This window comes from Eucyclogobius newberryi, unplaced genomic scaffold (assembly GCF_026437365.1).
Source record: "Eucyclogobius newberryi isolate DKJ021-1_F unplaced genomic scaffold, fEucNew1.0.hap1 SCAF_6, whole genome shotgun sequence".
Taxonomy (NCBI): domain Eukaryota; kingdom Metazoa; phylum Chordata; class Actinopteri; order Gobiiformes; family Gobiidae; genus Eucyclogobius; species Eucyclogobius newberryi.
Window position 1 is genome coordinate 6,420,341 of NW_027316278.1, and position 19,516 is coordinate 6,439,856.

The 19,516-nt window shown below is 42.0% G+C and overlaps 1 protein-coding gene and 1 non-coding gene across 2 annotated transcripts in view; one reads left to right on the forward strand and one right to left on the reverse strand.

Moving 5' to 3' along the window:
- The window catches only part of LOC140346823 (netrin receptor UNC5C-like), a 237,606-nt gene that overhangs the window by 144,027 nt on the left and 74,063 nt on the right, over nt 1-19,516 (forward strand). The window contains exons 4-6 of the mRNA XM_072433028.1: nt 6,272-6,452; nt 17,405-17,572; nt 19,092-19,256. Of these exons, the coding sequence (XP_072289129.1) occupies nt 6,272-6,452; nt 17,405-17,572; nt 19,092-19,256 (514 nt within the window). The remainder of the gene's footprint in view (nt 1-6,271; nt 6,453-17,404; nt 17,573-19,091; nt 19,257-19,516) is intronic.
- Nucleotides 12,823-12,923, reverse strand: LOC140347643 (U6 spliceosomal RNA). The gene has a single exon (XR_011924392.1). It is a non-coding gene; the product is annotated as a U6 spliceosomal RNA (small nuclear RNA).

The following is a 19,516-nucleotide window of genomic DNA, read 5'->3' on the forward strand; positions in this document are numbered from 1 at the left end:
TGCGCTCCTCGTTCAACACTCCGACGGGAACACTTTTCCTCTAACGACGTGAAGAGAGACGACTTGAAATGCTCTCGTACTTTACCTGCTAATTTCTCCCAGGGGTCGTTTGTTCTCTGCTGGGGGGAAAAAACTGTTATTCCGGGCTTTGATTTCCAAGAAGTTAGGCAGAGATGAGCTGGCATGGCTTCGGCGAGCGATACTTTGGCTTCGTAAACGTAAAGCGAGTAAAATAGACCAAACCGTTGGGTAAAAATCTGTGCTACTGTAGAGAACGTTAGCTATTTATGAATTTGTCAAAGGAAATGTCATTTTAATGTGGGATGTGTTGAATCATAGTCCTTCCTTTATGTAAAGCAATCATTTATTTTGATAGTTTCATGTTCAGTTTTCACTCGTTATAAAAATAGACCATGTTACACTTTAAAAACATAACTTTCTGCACTCTTTACACTTAAAGGACAATAAATGATGACAAGAACGGAAAGGGAATGAGAAGGAGAACACGTTTTTTAACTGCCAGCCTCAGTTCAGGGTGGCACTTTCCCACTGGTTCGCTTTGGAGTAGTTTGGTGAATCATATCGGCCTGTTTAAAGGGTCCAGAGCAGGGTCTGGGGCCCGATCCCGTCTGATTCATCTTAGCTCTGTGTCGGTTTTAGCTCAGGAGGAATTACACCCCAGAGTCAGATGATTAGACGAGAGAGAAGTGTAAATAAGGTGGTAAAAAGCAGATATAAATAGAACATACGCTGTGATTCACCACCATACTTCCAGTGATGCTAACTTACAATGTATGTTGAGCCTACATGCTTAGCAAAATGACAATAGGACACGTTAGCGTCAGTCATTTCCTGTTTATCGACGCACGGCACTAGATCAGAAATATTATATTCCCAGTGCGTGATTCATCTGACATTGTCTAAACCAAATCCGTCGTATAAAGAGAGGTTATAACACACGCGTAGAGGCGCGGGAAAAGCTGAGGACAAACCGAATGTACTGTAGTTTATCGTTTACGCTAGCTTTTGCTACGTCTCACAGCCGCACAAACTTGGAATTACTAAATTAATTAACTTTTTATGAATTGCAGCGATGATTAAATGATTAAAACGTACGATTCAAGTACGATTTTGGTTTGATTTTAGCACGAAAACCTCACGTAGCATGGAAACGAGGCTCTAGTTTTTCTGGTTCTTATTTGCGTTTTGCCTTTTTGTATTGACACTTGAGCTAAAATATGATAGAAAGAAGAATGATTTGTGTAAAATGGTAAATTGTGCACAAACATGTCAACAATGCACTGATTTCCTGCTCATAATTTGTTATTGAAATCGGCAACTCTATAAAAATAATACTTCCTTAGTGAGGTGAATATTCTGAAATAAATGACTAAAAACGTTTCCTCAAACTTGGCGACAGATGCACAGAATAATTACAAATCCTATGAGAGATCATTTTGATTTTAATTCATTTTTAACCTTCTTTTTTTTAAATAGAACAACAAAAACAGACATAAAACAAACAAACACATGCAAAGGGAAAAGTCTCCGGATTTTCTCACGTTAAGTAAAGAATAAAATGAGCAAGTTAAGACGCGCCGTCCAAAGAAAAGCGCGCGCGCCGAGTCCCGTTTTGTCCATCGTTTATTGAAATGACCCATTTTCAAATTGAGCGGTTTATTATGTCAGTTATCACGTCCGTCCGGTCCGTAATTGTCGGAGCAGTTTGTGTCATCCATTTCTTTGCGATTGCCTTCTTCCCGGCGGCCAGAAGTACTCTATGTTTCAGAGGTATCCATCCATTACGTCCACGGCAAGGGTTCTGAGGCCTAAATACATTGTTCCAAAATTGAGTGGGACGACAGGATCAAAACCATTTATTTTCAGGTCAAGATTTTTGTCAACACATTGGAGCCAAACCTCTGCCACAAAACAAACGCTACACATAAAGTACAATACAGTGTTTTCATTACCGCTTTGCCTCTCTCTTTTCTCAGAGAATGACTTGAGAATCCCCTTGAACCATCCTTGAAGTATGTTGTCACTGCGCGGGGCCCGTTGTGTTTGCTCCATTTGAGCCCCCGCACACACCTCTGCCCGTCCCTTTGTGCTCCTCCGTGGGCGTTTGGTCGCCGTCTTTTCCGCCCGTAACCTTTACGTCGTAATAGAAAGAGAAAGGTCAGCTCGTGTCCGCGCTCAAATGGAGAATCTGGCGCTCCGGCCCCGGGGCCACGTGTGCGAGACGCGTCAGGTGCTGGCGAAAAGGAAAGAACTGCAGGAGGAAATCACTGTTGGCACGCCGTTCAAACATGGTTATATAGAGTAATCAGATAACGGAGTAATCAGATAGCCGTGACTATGTTAAAGGGCTCACGTTGAACAGATTTCTATGCAACTTTTAACGATCAACGATGTTCCATAATTCACGTTGTTTGCTCGTTATTTGCGTTTAATTCAAGTAAACCTCTTCCTTAATCGTCTTCTTCTCAAGAGTTCCAAACATCCTGTTGAACCTGCTGATGTCATGAGGTGGGAGTTTTCATCTTTTACTCGATTTGAGAGTTTCTGCGCTTTAACTTGACGTTGGTTTTGTGAAGTTTATTTATAACGTCAAACTAAAAAGATCAAATATTGCACGCTACAAAAACGATTGTCCAAATGTCAAAGGCGGACCTTATGTAGGCCACACCCCCTTTCAATGCAACAGATGCAAGTGCCTTTAGTGGGAGATTAAAGTGACTGTTAAGTTACAACAAAAGAATAAAAAAGATGCTTGTCAAAGTAAAAAAACAGCCTTATTTAGCCTGTAATTCACCAAACGCACCCAGAACCAGCCATAATACTAACCCTGTCTCCTCCGCAGAGCCGTCTGTCTGACTCTGATGTCTTTTGAGCGATCTGTAAACTCCAAACGCACACGATTCCGGCTGTTATTGTCTGTTTCACAAAGAGTCGCAGCATACATCCTCAAAATCCACTCGTTTGGGTGAATTTCCTTGCGTGTTTTGGGCAAAGAACGTCTCTACACCGGCCTAACGCTGCCGCCGATTGGTCTCATCTCTTTTAAAGCCGATTCCTCGTCTCATTCTGGTTTACCTCCCAAAACGAAACAAAAAGACCATAAAAGCGGTTCTGTTTAAGATAAAACACAGAGCCGTAGCCGCGTTATAGCAGGGGAAATGGTAATAACACTGTTACTAACGCGGTCGTGCTTAAACTGTGTTATTACCTTCACTACAAAGCAGATCCTGTATTGTATTTCACTTTTTCTTTTTCATGCATTCACGCTTATGGCTGTTTTGTGTGAACAGAACATAATATGCTGCAAATACAAACACGTCTTGGTCGTTCAAAAGGCTGAATAATTCATAATAATAAATATTTCAAAGACACTTGCTTCAAAAAATGTTAATAATAAAAAAGACCTGGATTCAGACAACAAGTGCCGCTCCGTAATATTAAAACATTTATCTGATGAAGTACGTATTACTCGCATCTGAACGCGATCACTCCCGGTCATCAGATTAGGATGAGACGCGCACGTGGAGACGCCGCCGCCCGCCGCCGTGTCCTCTCTCCCCGGCGCCCGATCCCAAAGCGAAATGAAACGAGATGAATTAAACATGGGACATTTACGGCGCCGCCCGTAAAAAGTGAAACTAGTCAGATTTACTGTGGCTCCGAGCCGTAAACACCGCACTCAGAAATGTGATTAGCCTCGTAAACACTCCCCCCCCCCCCCCTTCACTGTCCTACGCTGCCCCCGAGAGCGCCGCGACACGTTTCAGATCCCCACGGCGACGCCCCGGGGTTACACGTCCGACGCTCGTAAAACACAACTGTCCAGAACGAGGATTCATAAGTAACAAAAAAAAGGATTTCTGCGTTAATCTTTGGCGTTTTCTCCTCAAACGGCTTTATTTGCCGGTGAATAGGCTCCGTTATGAGGCGCTCGGCCACGTTTCGGCTGGAAATATTGGCCGTTACTGTAATGAGTTTACTTAATATGAATTCTGAGGCTTTTCCACAATGGCTGGAAGGCGATATTAATCCTTGGTTATGTTTTTAACGTGGCAGAAATCATTTTCGTCAGTCGTTTATGACATTATCAGCGGTGATGAAAGGCTTCGGATTCAACTCGACGTCTGGTGCGATGGCGCGTTTAGTCAGGTAAAAGTGAAAAGAATAAAAGGATATAATATTTGTTGTTCACCTTCCCTGCAGCTGTGTTCAATTATTCTTTTTCATAGTTTGAGAGGAAAAACCTTGATTAAGTTTCGTCTAATGAGTTTTCTCGTAACACATTACCAGTAGCATTTGCAATCACAAACACGGGCACAAACCAGTTCATATCAGTGCGTTTGTGTAGTGTGTGTGTGTGTGTGTGTGCGTGTGTGTGTGTGTGTGCGTGTGTGTGTGTGTGTTTGTTTGTACAGTATTTGTACTTGTAAACAGCAGAATGTGATCAGAGTAATTTAATCTTCTTTCTTGCAGTTTGCGTGTCATTTAAACGCTCTTGAAGGTTCCAGAAGGCGGTTATGATAATTATAAATCTGCACACATGTAAACATAGTGTCGAGGCCGGAATAAATAATAATTAGATCTGGTTTTTGGTGTGTTTACATGCGCAAGAGATATCCAATTTGGGGTTTTTACAGTAACTGTTGTATTTAGAAGGAAAGGTGCATCGAAGTCTTTCAGTCGTTCACATTTTCGATCTCATTCTGTCTTTGTCACTGTCGTTTTGTCCCTTTTTTTGCATCATTTTTGTGTGTGTGAAGGAAGTGAAGTAAATCGGATTATTGGCATGAGCTGGAGCTGTTTACTTGACATTTTAATAGTCTGATAACGCCAGGAATCAGATTGTGTTTCGCATGTGAAAATAGCCAGTTGCGGTTGATGTGAGAAAATGTAAAAAAATTGAAAGGACTTACACAAAGGAAGAACTCATGAAACTGCGGAGAATCGTCGTCTTAGCCGGAGATCGTCACGTTATCCCGGCGGACATCCTAAGGAAAACGCAAAGTTTGACATGGTCTATAAGAGATCTTCTACTGAGAGTGTTTTTCAGACTTCCTATAAGTGATCTGTTCTTCTGGATCTACCTCTGTATCTACCTGCGTTGCATCAATGAAATTTCCCCATGTGGGACAATAAAGGAATATCTTATCTTATCTTATCTTAAAATGCCTGTTCTTTGTTATCTAATAATTATAGTTTATCTGATTTTTACTGGCCCTGAGAATTTATTTAGGTGTTTACTCTACTTAATGGATGCAAAATAGTAACGTGTCCATTGTATGAGAGATAATCATATTTTATAGTGAGATGACTTCAGTGATTTACCAAATATGTCAATCAGCCTTTTTATCAATTCAATTTAAATAGCCAGAAATGCTTAAACATGTTAAAGTGTCAATTGTAGCCTTAGTCTGTGAGTTATTTAAGCTAAATTGAGTTTGCAAAGAAAGTGTCATGACGTTTATTTTTTAGATAGAAACAATTGCAGCTGCTGTATTTGGTTTATTTTGAACAGGGACAGTGTAAGTTCATGAACATTTCTGTGAATGTCCCAGAGTTAGCATCTGTATTCCCTGGACTGATGGTGAATGTTCACAATAAAACAGCTAAAGATGATACAAAACAGACAAACAAACAAAAAGAATATACAAATCAAACATTACGACCATTATATATACTGTAAAACGAAGCACATATCATAATCTCCTGAGAGGTTTCTATCCAGTATTTCATTGTCTGTTATTAAAGTGACTCTATGGATTTTTTAGTTAGAGCTCTGGACCTATTATAGAACCTTGAGGAACACCTGTGGATAGAAGGAGTGGAGTGGACTAGAAATCATTGAGTTTGATTTGTTACGCATGATTCTAACCATTTTATTGCATCAGATGAAACATTTAAACCAGTTTAAGTTTTGTTAATAGGATTGACAGTAAAAACACAGCACCGACCACGCTACATTTGTCCTGTAAATGTTTGACGTTTTCATTTCAATGGCAGCTTGCAGTCTCCGTAGAACGTTTAGCTCGGAGCTGTAATCGTAAAACACATTAAATATTACTCCTAAAGTCGGTTGGCCTCGGTGTTTCTCTGCAGTGACGGTCGCTTCGTTGCCTTGGCAGTTCAATATTCTGTTTTCCCTGACGACTGGCTCAGATTTGACCTAAAATATAAACGTTTAAAGAGTGAAAATATGGCACAGCACATGTACATTTTGCCGCTCCGCTCACCCCTCCTCGCGTCGTTGCAGGTGGAATGGCTGAAGGACAACGAGATCATCGACCCGGCGGAGGACAGGAACTTCTACATCACCGTGGACCACAACCTGATCATCAAACAGGCGCGGCTCTCGGACACGGCCAACTACACCTGCGTGGCCAAGAACATCGTGGCCAAGCGCAAGAGCTCCACCGCCACCGTCATCGTCTACGGTGAGACCTTTCAGCTGTTCAGACTCTTCTTTTACCAGTAGCTACACGCACGATTATCTTTGAGTTATGGTTTTAGCACTGCTTAATGGTGTAAAACACAGAGAACTACTGCTACTACTACTGCTACTACTACTGCTACTACTACTACTGCTACTACTACTACTGCTACTACTGCTACTACTACTGCTACTACTACTACTACTGCTACTACTACTACTGCTACTACTGCTACTACTACTGCTACTACTACTGCTACTACTACTACTGCTACTACTACTACTGCTACTACTGCTACTACTACTGCTACTACTACTACTACTGCTACTACTACTACTGCTACTACTGCTACTACTACTGCTACTACTACTACTACTACTGGTTTATAATGTATGAAGGCACATTAAAGCTACTTGTGCTGGAGATGAAGGAAAACAAATACAATATTTTTTTATTTATTTTTAATCTGACGTAAAAAAAAAAGTTTGAAGAAATTGTGAGATTATCAGATTTGATGTTTTTCAATTTTTTTCATTTGCCAGAAAAAAGCATGCATATTTGAAGAAAAACGTTAATTAAAACAAGCAAATTTGCCAGAAAACGTCAGATTGTCTAGATTGAAATACTAAGTGGATTGGAGATGTTTATTTCTATTTAAAACGTGGACAATGCAGAGATGACATTAATCTCCAAGAGAAAAGATGCTCAGTACTAGATTTAGCTTGTCAGTAAAAATCAAACCACCCCCTTTACACATCAGCCCCTCTTTTATAAATACACTATAGAAACAAACAATCAATCAACATCAATTCTCCTCAAATTAAAATACTCCTGCATTGAATTCCTGATGCATCTTTCGTAGTAGTTGGTTCGTTTTGGATGCACTTACAGGAGGTTTAATGACTTTTGAGACTTCTGAGACAGTTTATTGGTTTATTTTACCCATCTGTGCCATTCTCTGGGTTTTGGTGAGAAGCTTGACGGCACTGCATTGCCACGGTAACCGGACACAGCCCACACGCACGATCTTAACCAGTAGTTTGTGTCCAATAGTAACGCAATAGCCCAATATGTCTGGGCTGTTTCATTCTTAAACCACGGCCTCTGCGGCTCTGGGCTGTGCCATCCAGAATGGTACAAACATAAGCAAATATATGGGACAAAAAGTAGTGGTAAAAGGTTACAATTGTTGTGTTTATTTTGTGTTGAACTTGAAAATATGCTATCCTCTCTGATTCTCTTCATGAACACGTGGCCCTTTGCGCTAATGAGTCTCATCTTTAGTTATTTAGTTATCAAGGCTCCTTTATGTTCTGCGTTGTCGTCATTTGGTCTTCTCAAAACTTGTCGAGACTGAGCTGTACCTGCGCTGACCACTGGGGACAGTAGTGGACGTTCGACTTATTAAAACGTGACTAGAACAAGCTGCAAAACGAATATAGTCTTTTCTCACCAGTTTTTTTCATCTTTGCCAACAAATGTGATCTAAAATGTGCCGGAAGCATCTGTTTTATTTTGTTGTTCTTTGTTTTTTTATGTTTTGTTCAATTCTCTAACTGACTTTGAGCGCCCTCTGCTGGCTGTTTATCAGAACACAGCCTTGATGTTAAACAGTTGTTAAAGTCTAAATGCAGTGACGGTAACTTCGCTTTGAAACTCATTGAACTGTGACTTACGGTAATGAGACTTTAGTTGTATGTAGTAGTCGTAGTGATACTTAGAAGTAGTCATAGTAGTTTGTATTTTCATAGATTCGAATTTCCACAAGTTTGTGCTCACATATGATCTGGTAAGTTCTATCTCTGTCGAAGCTGCGCAACAACAGCAAAAAGGCAACAACATTTCGGGGCCAAAATTGTGAAATGACAACATTGATTTATTATTCATTATGGTGATGTAATCTCTCATTGGTCCAGGAGTATTCCGTGGAAGAAAAGGCTCGAAAAGAGAGTCATCCGGACACTGTTTTTGGAAATCAAGACGTTTCGACTTCCATCCGAAAGCCATTTTCAATCAGATGGAAATGGGTTGAGCAGCAGCGTTTATCCTCTCTCCAAATCAAATTGGCTGAAAGTAGAGATTTAAAAAAAAAAGATGAACAGGGTGAAGAGATGGTTTGAAAGAGGAGTGCAGGAGGCATTTTTGTGGCGAAAAATAAAATCCCTTCTTTAAATAGACATAGAGTCTGAGTCACAACCGCCCATCAATCTACAACAGCCTCATCAGACCTTGGCAGAAATCAAACCAGCCAAGGACCAATTTCAGCTCAGGAGAGTGCCTTTTTGAGATGCTTAAACAATTTCCCTCACATTGAAAATCGCTTTAGGCTGGAAGTCGAAACCTCTCGATTTTTAAAAAACTGTGACCAAAACTTGTTTCTACCGTGTCATTCTCCTGGACCGATCTCCTCATGTCGATGGTGAAATGACTGGTTTCTATTGACCTGTTTATGCTTTCTGTTATTGGCAACATGTTGAGGAATTTCAAAATATTGACTATTCTCTTTTAATATGTTAATTACTATGGCAACGGTCCTCATTTCTTCATCACTCTTAAACCCATTGGCAATGTGTCATGGAGATGGAAAATACTATGTAATTTATTCATAGGTTTCAGTCATAAGGCTGTTTTGCCGTTTTGAGCACCATTTTTTCGGACCATTTAAATGAAATACCCATAGAAAACACCAATAAAAAGAGAATTAAATAATAATAAAGGACCATGAGTTGTTCAGTCCGATCCATTTTGTGTTTGTGAAATCACAGAAAGATTGATGAGCGTCCAGGGCAGGTCCCCATCTGCCGTCTGAAATGAGCTGCGTCTCCGCCAAGTCGCCGCGGGCTCGTTGTGATTGGCCCGATACACCCACTTCACCTCTGACCTCGGCCAATTAAAACCCACCAATCACAAAGCGGGGTTTGAATGAGACACTTGTGTTCCCCAAATGTTCAGCGAGCGACTCGACCGTGTGATGGCAGCTGTGGAGGGACAAATGGCATTACCATATTTCCGTAAGTTGAACCAGCCCAAAAATGCATAATAGAGAAGAAAAAAGACATATATAAGTCGCACTGGAGTATAAGTCGCATTTTTCGGGGAGATTTAGTTGATCAAATCCAGGACCAAGAACAGACGTTTCATCTTGAAATGCAGTTTAAAATAATAACAGATGAGAGAACATGGTGAATAGGTGTACGTATGCTAACGCTAACACCTTCAGCTACATGTCCTATGCTAACGCTAACACCTTCAGCTACATGACGTATGCTAACGCTAACACCTTCAGCTACATGAGGCACAGACAGAACTGTGGTAAGTGTCTGGTATGTTAACGTAACATATGAACAGTTATTCAGATAACTATAGCATAAAGAACATGCTAACAAGTTTACCAAAGCATCAGTTTTACCCCAAATCACTAAATCCACTGAATTCTTCTTCCTCTGTGTCACTTCTAAACAACTCCACAAACTCCAGAGGTAGAGGAAGTGCAGATTTGATCAAATACATTTCCCACAAAAAAATGCGATTTATACTCCAGTGAGATTTACATATGTTTTTTCTTCTCTATTATGCATTTTTGGGCGACTGATACTCCGGTGTGACTTATAGTCCGGAAAAACGGTACCTGCTTTTAACTCTCCTATGCACATACTTAGTAAACATGTACATGATCAAATAGCAATGTGGTGTTCAATAGTAGTTTAAAGGAAGGTTACATTTATTTCAACCTTAACGTATCGTGTTATATTGTGTTTGGAAACGTCTGCACGGAGCTCGACCTGTCGTACGTGAGCTTTTGTCCGGCTCAGACATTTCTCCCTCATCTCGACCGGCCATTTTTGACGTTTTCTTCAATAAAAGCCGCGAGAAACAGAAACGGCCCGGCCTGGACCACGGGGGAAATCACACGGCTCCGATCGGCGTGCGTCCTTCATCACGCGCCTCGTACTTGCGCGTTTAGCTTCAAATTGGACTTATGATGGTTTTGTTGTCACCAATCTGCGGCGCTGTATGGAAGCATTATAAGATGGAAATGGAAAGCGGCGCACAAAGGCTGAGCCGCTTAGAAGCCGTTATGTCCTTTTCTCTTCGGACAATTTTTGTGATTGTGACGTTCAAAGTCTCAATCCAGTTTCAGTTCGAAAAATGTCAAAAATTTCAAAAAAATTCCTGTAATGTATAAAAAATTATTTAACTATGAACTGCTCAACCAGTACAAGAATCACACGCATTTTAATAAATACATTTACAAAAATACTGAGTTAGCAACTTTCCCACTTACAAATAATCCATAGAGACAGGCAAATTTAAACTATTAAATTTAGAGATATCAATTTTTAAACTTCTTCTGCACTTTTCTTAAATTCAAGCCAAGAAAGTAATGTTTTGCATCATCATCAAGTCATGTTTATATGTAAAAAATGCAGGCTTTGAATTTCCTGCTTCATTTTAGTATTGAGTAAACTTTCTGAAAATACAAATTTCACCACATTTTTGGGAGTTAATTGGCGTAAACAGATAATTAAATGTGATCCGTCAAAATTGTTTCAGTCCAAAATTGTAAAGTCTGATGTGTAGGTGCAACTTTAAGGGCTGATCGTTGTGTCCCATGTAAATCTATTGACGCAATTGTGGATTCAATGACAAAATAAAACGTGCAAATTAGACAACGGTGTTACATTGCGAGAGAGCAAACGGCTGATCCACTTAGTGACACACAACATCCATTTTGCTTTTAATGAATCACTGTCGTTCTTGTGCTTAAAATACTTTGAAAAGAATATACTGTAAGTCTGGCGTTCAGTTCAGTTTCGGCACGCAGGAGCGTGTAACAGTAGATTTAGCGTGTTCCGTTACACAGACTCCCGCAGGATTTTGACGAAAAATTGCTTCACGCGCTCTTATCTTTTGACTTAATACCGCTTTTTATATTTCATTTAATGCTATTTTGCATTGTCGGCGGTACGTTATTAAAATCAATAATCTAAGTGCGGCGGATCCGTAAACCAAGTACTAAAATAACTGTGGCCTTATATTGAAAACATGTATTTGAAAACATAAAAAACATGTATCAGCAGAAAATGACTTCAGAGTTAATGAGGTACAAACTTCCTCAAACTTGCTGAGTTTCCGTTTAGGAATTCTGAGTGTGAAAGGTATTCCAGAGAAAACATACACGCTCCGAGCACGACTGAAAGGCAAAGTCACTCATGTTCAACCAGGAAGTGAAATGATAAACTTCATCAAGACTGTCAAACTGGTGAAAAATAGTGGTAAAAATCTTAAATACAACCACGTCCAGTACGTTTCAGCGAATTGTGTAGTCCAACCCGTCAGTTTGTACTGCACAAACAAATCAATTTTTTTTCCCCCTTATTTATTTTTTTCAACTTTGAGACCCCAAAACAAACTTTGTATTCCACATTTGAGGATAAGAAAATACAAGCAGAGCAGAGTTTCCATCAAAACTAGTGTCTCGGTGTGTGACCAAGTGTGTGTCTGTGTATGTGTGTCTGTGTGTGTGTGTATGTGTGTGTGTCTCTCTGTGTGTGTCTGTGTGTGTGTGTGTGTGTGTGTCTCTCTGTGTGTGTGTGTGTGTGTCTGTGTCTGTGTGTGTGTGTGTCTCTGTGTGTGTGTGTGTGTGTGTGTGTCTCTGTGTGTGTGTGTGTGTGTGTGTCTCTGTGTGTGTGTGTGTGTGTGTCTCTGTGTGTGTGTGTGTGTCTCTGTGTGTGTCTCTGTGTGTGTGTGTGTCTGTGTGTGTGTGTGTGTGTCTCTGTGTGTGTCTCTGTGTGTGTGTGTGTCTCTGTGTGTGTCTCTGTGTGTGTGTGTGTCTGTGTGTGTGTGTGTGTGTGTGTGTGTGTGTCTCTGTGTGTGCTTGTGCTCCGACACTGATGTATCCTCACTGAAATAGATTGTTCAATCTCCTCCGCTCTGCGATGGCCGCCGTGTACCGGAACGAGGTGAAGAGCACCGTGAAGAGCAACGTGAGGAAACACCACCCGCCACATAAGGACGGGCGCCGTGTCGAGGCCCTTTACATTTCAGACGTTCTCCCATCTCCAGCAGCGTGTGTGGGGGATGTGGCTTTAAATAAAATACATCATGTTCTGAATTATTAGGCCTTGGGTGAGAATAGTAAAACTTGCCAAAGAACATACCAGTGACTTGTTTAAAAAATGAGTACTCCGAGCTCTATTTTCTGTGGAAAATCCCTGAAATAATGAAAAAAGAGAATAACAACGCAGTAGTGCCTCCTCAAATATCAATATATATATATGGGGTGACGACAATTACAGACAGATGACACTTTGCATTTAAAATAGCCCAGGATAAATCCACCATACGTTGGCGATATTGTATAAAACCCAGGACAGACATTATACTTTAGCAAACGTGCGTGTCGTCCTTGCACAGGGCCATGTTCATCTTCTCTGTATCGTTCCAATTTGATTATACGTTTGCAAAACTAATATCATACCTGTGACATTTCCTCTGCTGAAAACACTTGGGACGCTGCTAAAGCAGATTCAAGAGGTACAATTGTTGCCATCGCCTCGGCCAAAAAGAAACAAAGGCAGGAATAATGTAGGATTTGTTGGTCAAACTTTCTCAAGTGCCACAGGAAATTAGAAACGTGAGAGTGGATCAATATTTTACAAATCACTTTGAAACTCTGAAGACAACGAGCTGAAAGAGCAACGTTTAAAGAGACAGACAGAATAGTGTCATTTTAACAGAGCAAGTTCAAATACAATCGTTTTTTTAATCTTTCCAGCTGCTTCCAATCGACCCGTCATGACCGAAGAACAAAGTACAAACGTTAGGTGTTGAAATCAATGTTTTGGAGGTGCAGTGTGCAATCTCAGCGTGGTATAAAGTGTAAAGAAACTCTTCTGGTTTTAAAGACTTTTGACTGGACACTTAAAAGAGCTCAGATTCCGCAGAGTTGGAAAGAAGCCATGACATCTCACATACCTAAAGAAGACAAGGATCGATCCAGCAAATCTAGTAAAATCAGCTCTTAGGGTCAAAATGAGTCCATCTGTGTGCTGTCCGCAGCTAATTACAGAGCTTTTTATTCTTCGGGAAACAGGAAGCGAAACCCCCTCTGGCCTCTGAACGTTGTGAAAAGCGCTTATAAACTCATCACAAGTAATTATTAGGATGTTAGAAATGTTCTTTTAATTCCTTTTCTCCCGCTTGTTCCCGTCGGGGGTCGCGGGTGGGGTCACGGGTGGGGTCGCGGGTGGGGTCACGGGTGGGGTCGCGGGTGGGGTCGCGGGGTGACTGGAGCCTGTCCCAGTGGCTTTGGGCAGGTTTCTCTCTTGGTTCTGTGGAAGCTGGAGAACCAAGAGAACCAAGAGAGAACCCACAGTAACACGGGGAGAACATGCATGACTCCAACCCCAGAGGTGATGTTGGTCCGGCTGTTTAGGTTGTGTGTTTAACCACTAGGCCACCAGTAAAAGAAACACCTCAAATGATTGTGGTTTGGCACGCCCAGTTGACTTTTCCTCTTCTAAATGATGCAACACGACTTTACCTTTTGCACCGGTGTTTCCCCCATTCTTTTGTCAGTCTGGAAAGTGCAGCGTTCCCTTTCCTCTGCCTGTATCAAATCAAATCAATTTATTTTTGTAAGGCCCAAAATCACAACAACAGTTGCCTCTGAGGGCCACAGGCAGAAATGAATCAACAATGTCTGTGGTGGCGATGGAGTCAGACAATGTCTGTGGTGGCGAGGGACGATGTCCCAGGGTCCTCTGTCCTTAGACTCTCCTTCTCGGCCTGTAGTATTATTATAGTATTATAATATTATAGTAATATAGTATTATAGTATTATAGTATTATGTACGCGTGTGGTGGAAAGTGCAGCGTTCCCTTTCCTCTGCCTGTAGTATTATTATAGTATTATAGTATTATTATAGTATTATAGTATTATAGTAATATAGTATTATAGTATTATTATAGTATTATAGTATTATTATAGTATTATAGTATTATTATAGTATTATAGTATTATTATAGTATTATAGTATTATTATAGTATTATAGTATTAGTATAGTATTATAGTATTATTATAGTATTATAGTATTATGTACGCGTGTGGTGGAAAGTGCAGTGTTCCCTTTCCTCTGCCTGTAGTATTATTATAGTATTATAGTATTATAGTATTATAGTATTATAGTATTATAGTATTATTATAGTATTATAGTATTATTATAGTATTATAGTATTATAGTATTATGTACGCGTGTGGTGGAAAGTGCAGCGTTCCCTTTCCTCTGCCTGTAGTATTATTATAGTATTATAGTATTATAGTAATATAGTATTATAGTATTATTATGTACGCGTGTGGTAGAAAGTGCAGTTGTTCGGAGTAAACCTGGAAGGGCCCGGGCCCCTTGGCATTTGTAAAACACTTACTGAATCTATGAAAACAAACAGTTCAATTAAACGGAACAGCGTATTAAAATCAGCCGTCTGTCTTGTGAGAAATGGCGCTGCACGCACCGCTGGGCCGGCGCTGCGTCTTCTGCTGTTTACAGGCGCTCGCTCCGCACGGACGCAGATTTGTGGACTTGCTTTTCAAACAGTTTACAATGACTCGGCTTTTTCCCCCAATGTCTGTGTTTGTACTCGGATGTGTGCTCGGAGTCAGTGTTCCAGGGTGTGTAATTATTTTGGAACATTTTAGCACATTTCTCTGTCATCGGTTGAGACCAGGGAGGCTCCTCTGTGTTTTTAAAATGCACACATCGTCACGCGACACGCACTGATCATTTCAGTATAGCTTCATTTGATATGACTGAGGATCCTGTTGTGACACTGATGATAATAATCCGTATACTGTATTTTACGGACCTTTTTTCATAGTTTTGGCCGAGGTGCGACTTATATTTATACTTATACTTATATACTTATACTCCGGAGCGACTTATATGTGATATTATTTGTTATTTTCACACTTGCAACCGCATTTCATACTCCAGTGCGACTTATACTCCGGAAAATACGGTATATTTCTTAGCCGTTTTAGATCAATACTGCAGTTTACAATGAACTACATGCAAAATGGTGATCTAAGTATGTTATAGTTTAATAATAATACCAGAAAAAAGCATATAATGCATTTTTTGGCTGGTGCGACTTATACTCCGGAAAATACGGTAATCCAAATATCAAATAAGCAGCGAATAAATGAAGGAAGGCTTTAGAGAATGTTGAATGCTAAGCTAATAGGACCATCACCACAGAAGAAGACCACTGACCGCTCATGGACTTACAAACGTAAAAGGTCTGCAGTGATGCAACAACGCTGGGGAAATTGAAACAGAGTGATTTGTGAGGCTCAGAGAAGAACCGAAAGGATGAATGAAACACGCGTGAATGAAGCCAAATCTGTGCCGTGCCTGATTTTGACTGATTTTGACTGATTTTGACTTCTGTAGCCCCGTCCTCTTCTGTCGCCCCGTCCTCTTCTGTCGCCCCGTCCTCTTCTGTCGCCCCGTCCTCTTCTGTCGCCCCGTCCTCTTCTGTCGCCCCGTCCTCTTCTGTCGCCCCGTCCTCTTCTGTCGCCCCGTCCTCTTTTGTAGCCCCGTCCTCTTTTGTAGCCCCGTCCTCTTCTGTCGCCCCGTCCTCTTTTGTAGCCCCGTCCTCTTTTGTAGCCCCGTCCTCTTCTGTCGCCCCGTCCTCTTCTGTCGCCCCTCTTCTGTCGCCCCGTCCTCTTCTGTCGCCCCGTCCTCTTCTGTAGCCCCGTCCTCTTCTGTCGCCCCGTCCTCTTCTGTCGCCCTGTCCTCTTTTGTAGCCCCGTCCTCTTCTGTAGCCCCGGCCTCTTCTGTCGCCCCGTCCTCTTTCGTAGCCCCGTCCTCTTCTGTCGCCCCGTCATCTTCTGTCGCCCCGTCCTCTTCTGTCGCCCCGTCCTCTTCTGTAGCCCCGGCCTCTTCTGTCGCCCCGTCCTCTTTTGTAGCCCCGTCCTCTTCTGTCGCCCCGTCCTCTTCTGTCGCCCCGTCCTCTTCTGTTGCCCCGTCCTCTTCTGTCGCCCCGTCCTCTTCTGTCGCCCCGTCCTCTTCTGTTGCCCCGTCCTCTGTGCGCTGATTTCGGGGGAAAGTCTTGAGCAGCCGGTCCGAATGGGTCCGTCGTTTGTAGCACCTGCATCACACTATCACACTGTCCCTTTTGAAGATCAATGCCAGGGGTGCACGGTGGCAGAGCACCCCTGGGTGGGGTCTGTATGTCTCCCCGTGTTACCGTGGGGTCTCTCCGAGTCCCACCGTCCAAAGACAGACATGTGTTTGGCAAAATTGGTAACTCTAAATTGGCCCTGGTGAGTTAATGTGAGAGTGAATGGTTGTCTGTGTGTCTCTGTCTCTGTGTTGACCCCGCGACGAGTTGCCCCCTGTCCAGGGTGTACCCCGCCTAAGGCCCAAAGTCACTGGAATAGGCTCCAGTCACCTGGGACCCCTGATGGGAAAATACGGGATTAAGCATTAAGCAATTAATGAATGGATTAAGCCATAAAACACAAATCAATTATTTTGTAGCAAATGTAATGTAGGATGTATGCTGAGTCTTGATTTCATTTTCTGTGTTTTTCAATGACCCAAAACAACATAATTCTTCGATTCTCTGTGATTTCCTCTTCAGATAAACCTGCCCTTTTGCTGTATTCCGCGCTCATATGCATTTAACGCAAGTGGAGATGAGCGTTTACTATTTTTGACTTCATGTACTGTTATTTTTATTGTGTAATTGCACATTTGAACATGTACAGGACTTTTGGCAGTGGAAACTATATTGTAAAATGTATAAATAAAGCTTGACCTTGAAGTGATCAAACGCACGACTACATCCACCGCCGCCCACAGTCATGTCCACCTCCATCATTTCCGATACTTCCGCCTGAAAGTGCTTTATTTAGACCTGACACTGGTCACTCCTGTCTCCTCAGTGAACGGCGGCTGGTCCACGTGGACGGAGTGGTCGGTGTGCAGCAGTCGTTGTGGGCGGGGCTTCCAAAAACGCACCCGGAGCTGCACGAACCCTGCCCCGCTGAACGGAGGCCTGCCGTGCGTGGGACAGGCCATACAGAAGCTGGACTGCACCACCCTCTGCACAGGTACGAGGACATTTAGACGTCCGGGGCTCATGTCAGACTCACGGACGACAGAACGAATATGAAGTCAAGTGAACTGCACTGGGAGGGAAGAAAGCTGTTGTCCAGAGTCACCTTTAAGGGCAACATGATATTATAGTGTCGGTGCCTTTTTAATCATTATAATTATCCATTTGCTAATTTCCTATGAACTTTGTTTCATCTGTTTTTCACTGCCGCCCTTTGAGGTTGCTGTGAGTTCAGGCATTACAACGATGAATTTAATTGTTTGTGGGTTTCTGTTGTGTTAAAAGACAATAGCTAAATATGTGTTAACTTTACAGAAAACTTTACTTGCCACTGTTGAACTTTGAAGTTAAATGAAAGAAACGATGCCAGAGCAGGTTAAAGGACACATATTCTGCATTATCTGTATGTTTATTCTCGTGATATTTGTTTCCATTCGGGCTGACGCTGTTCGGTTTGAGCTCTGTGGGCCTGACCAATCACAGCACAGAATCAGAATCAGAATCAGAATCAGACTCAGAACAGGGTTTATTGCCATTTGGAGCTTGTCCTGGTGATTCGGTGCAACACTGACAACAAACATTGAACACTTTATACAGAAACGGCATGATATGTGTAGGAGTAACGGTTCTTATAGATACGAGCTCTTCACGGGTGTAAGTGCTCGCAGACACACAATTAACTAACAAAAACATACAAAACAAACCGAAACGCCTCGGCTGCCATCCGCGGCGCCATCTTGGGGTGAGTGATGGCGCCACAGGACTGTAGTCTGGGCGTAAGTCAAAAGGACAAACCTGAACAAACACTTTGGTCTATTTGAGTTGATTTACAGACTATTTTGTTTTTTTATAATGTGCACATACAAGTGCTTTGTGTTTTTGAGGACGGGGAAGAAGTCTGTGCTTTTTCTCTGACTGGATTTAACAAGAGTTTGATTCCTCAGCTTGTTCCTGTTGTGACGCATCGACCAATCACATTCACATATGGGTCATGACGTCTTTCATCATGAGCCTGAATGGACTGATGTTGTGTAGCGCTCAGTTTAGAGTGATGCACATTTCAATCTGGTGTGAGCCATGTTACTTTAAAACGCTCTTGAGAAACTTTACTTTGGCACGACCTTTTTTAGAACTTTAAATAATGTTTGCACTGAAAATCACACGTGTCAGGCCTTCCCTCATCAGGAGTTTGTGTTAGCAAACCAGCAGGAGAAAAAGAAGCCCTTAAACATGCTAATCATGCAGTTGTAATGAGCATAATTTGAGTCTGGTGATGATTTATGGACTTACAAACAGACCCTCAGCAGCTCCACCTATGATGTCATAAATCTGGGAAAAGTGTTTGCTGAGGTCCAGAGAAGACAAACTCATAAACAGGATAAATGAGACGAGCGTGAATGAAGCGAAATACAACTCCACGTATGTTAAAATAACATAATATGTGTCCTTTAAGCGTCCTATGCACCATGAATGGTAAACATGTTCTTGATTTCCCTTCTTGTCTCCGCCCCTAGTGGACGGCGAGTGGGTCGACTGGACCAAGTGGTCATCGTGCGGTACGGAGTGCACCCATTGGCGGAAGAGGGAGTGCACCAACCCCGCCCCCAAGAATGGTGGGCGGGACTGCGAGGGCCTGGACCTGCAGTCCCAGAACTGCACGGACGGACTTTGCATGCAAAGTGAGTTCGCCTCTTCCTCAGCCAATCACACAGCCCCTCTCACCAACTCGACCAATCACAGCGCCACTTTCTCTGACTCCGTCTTTCAGCTGTTTTCCTTCATCTTTAGTTTGGCTACGACATAAAAGATGACCACCGCATGACAATTAAGAAGAGTAAACAGAGCATGTTTTTTCTTTTACATATTTAGCATGTTACACGTTAGATTATACTATTTTACCTTATTAATCAAGCATGAAGAGAAATGCACGATACTTTAG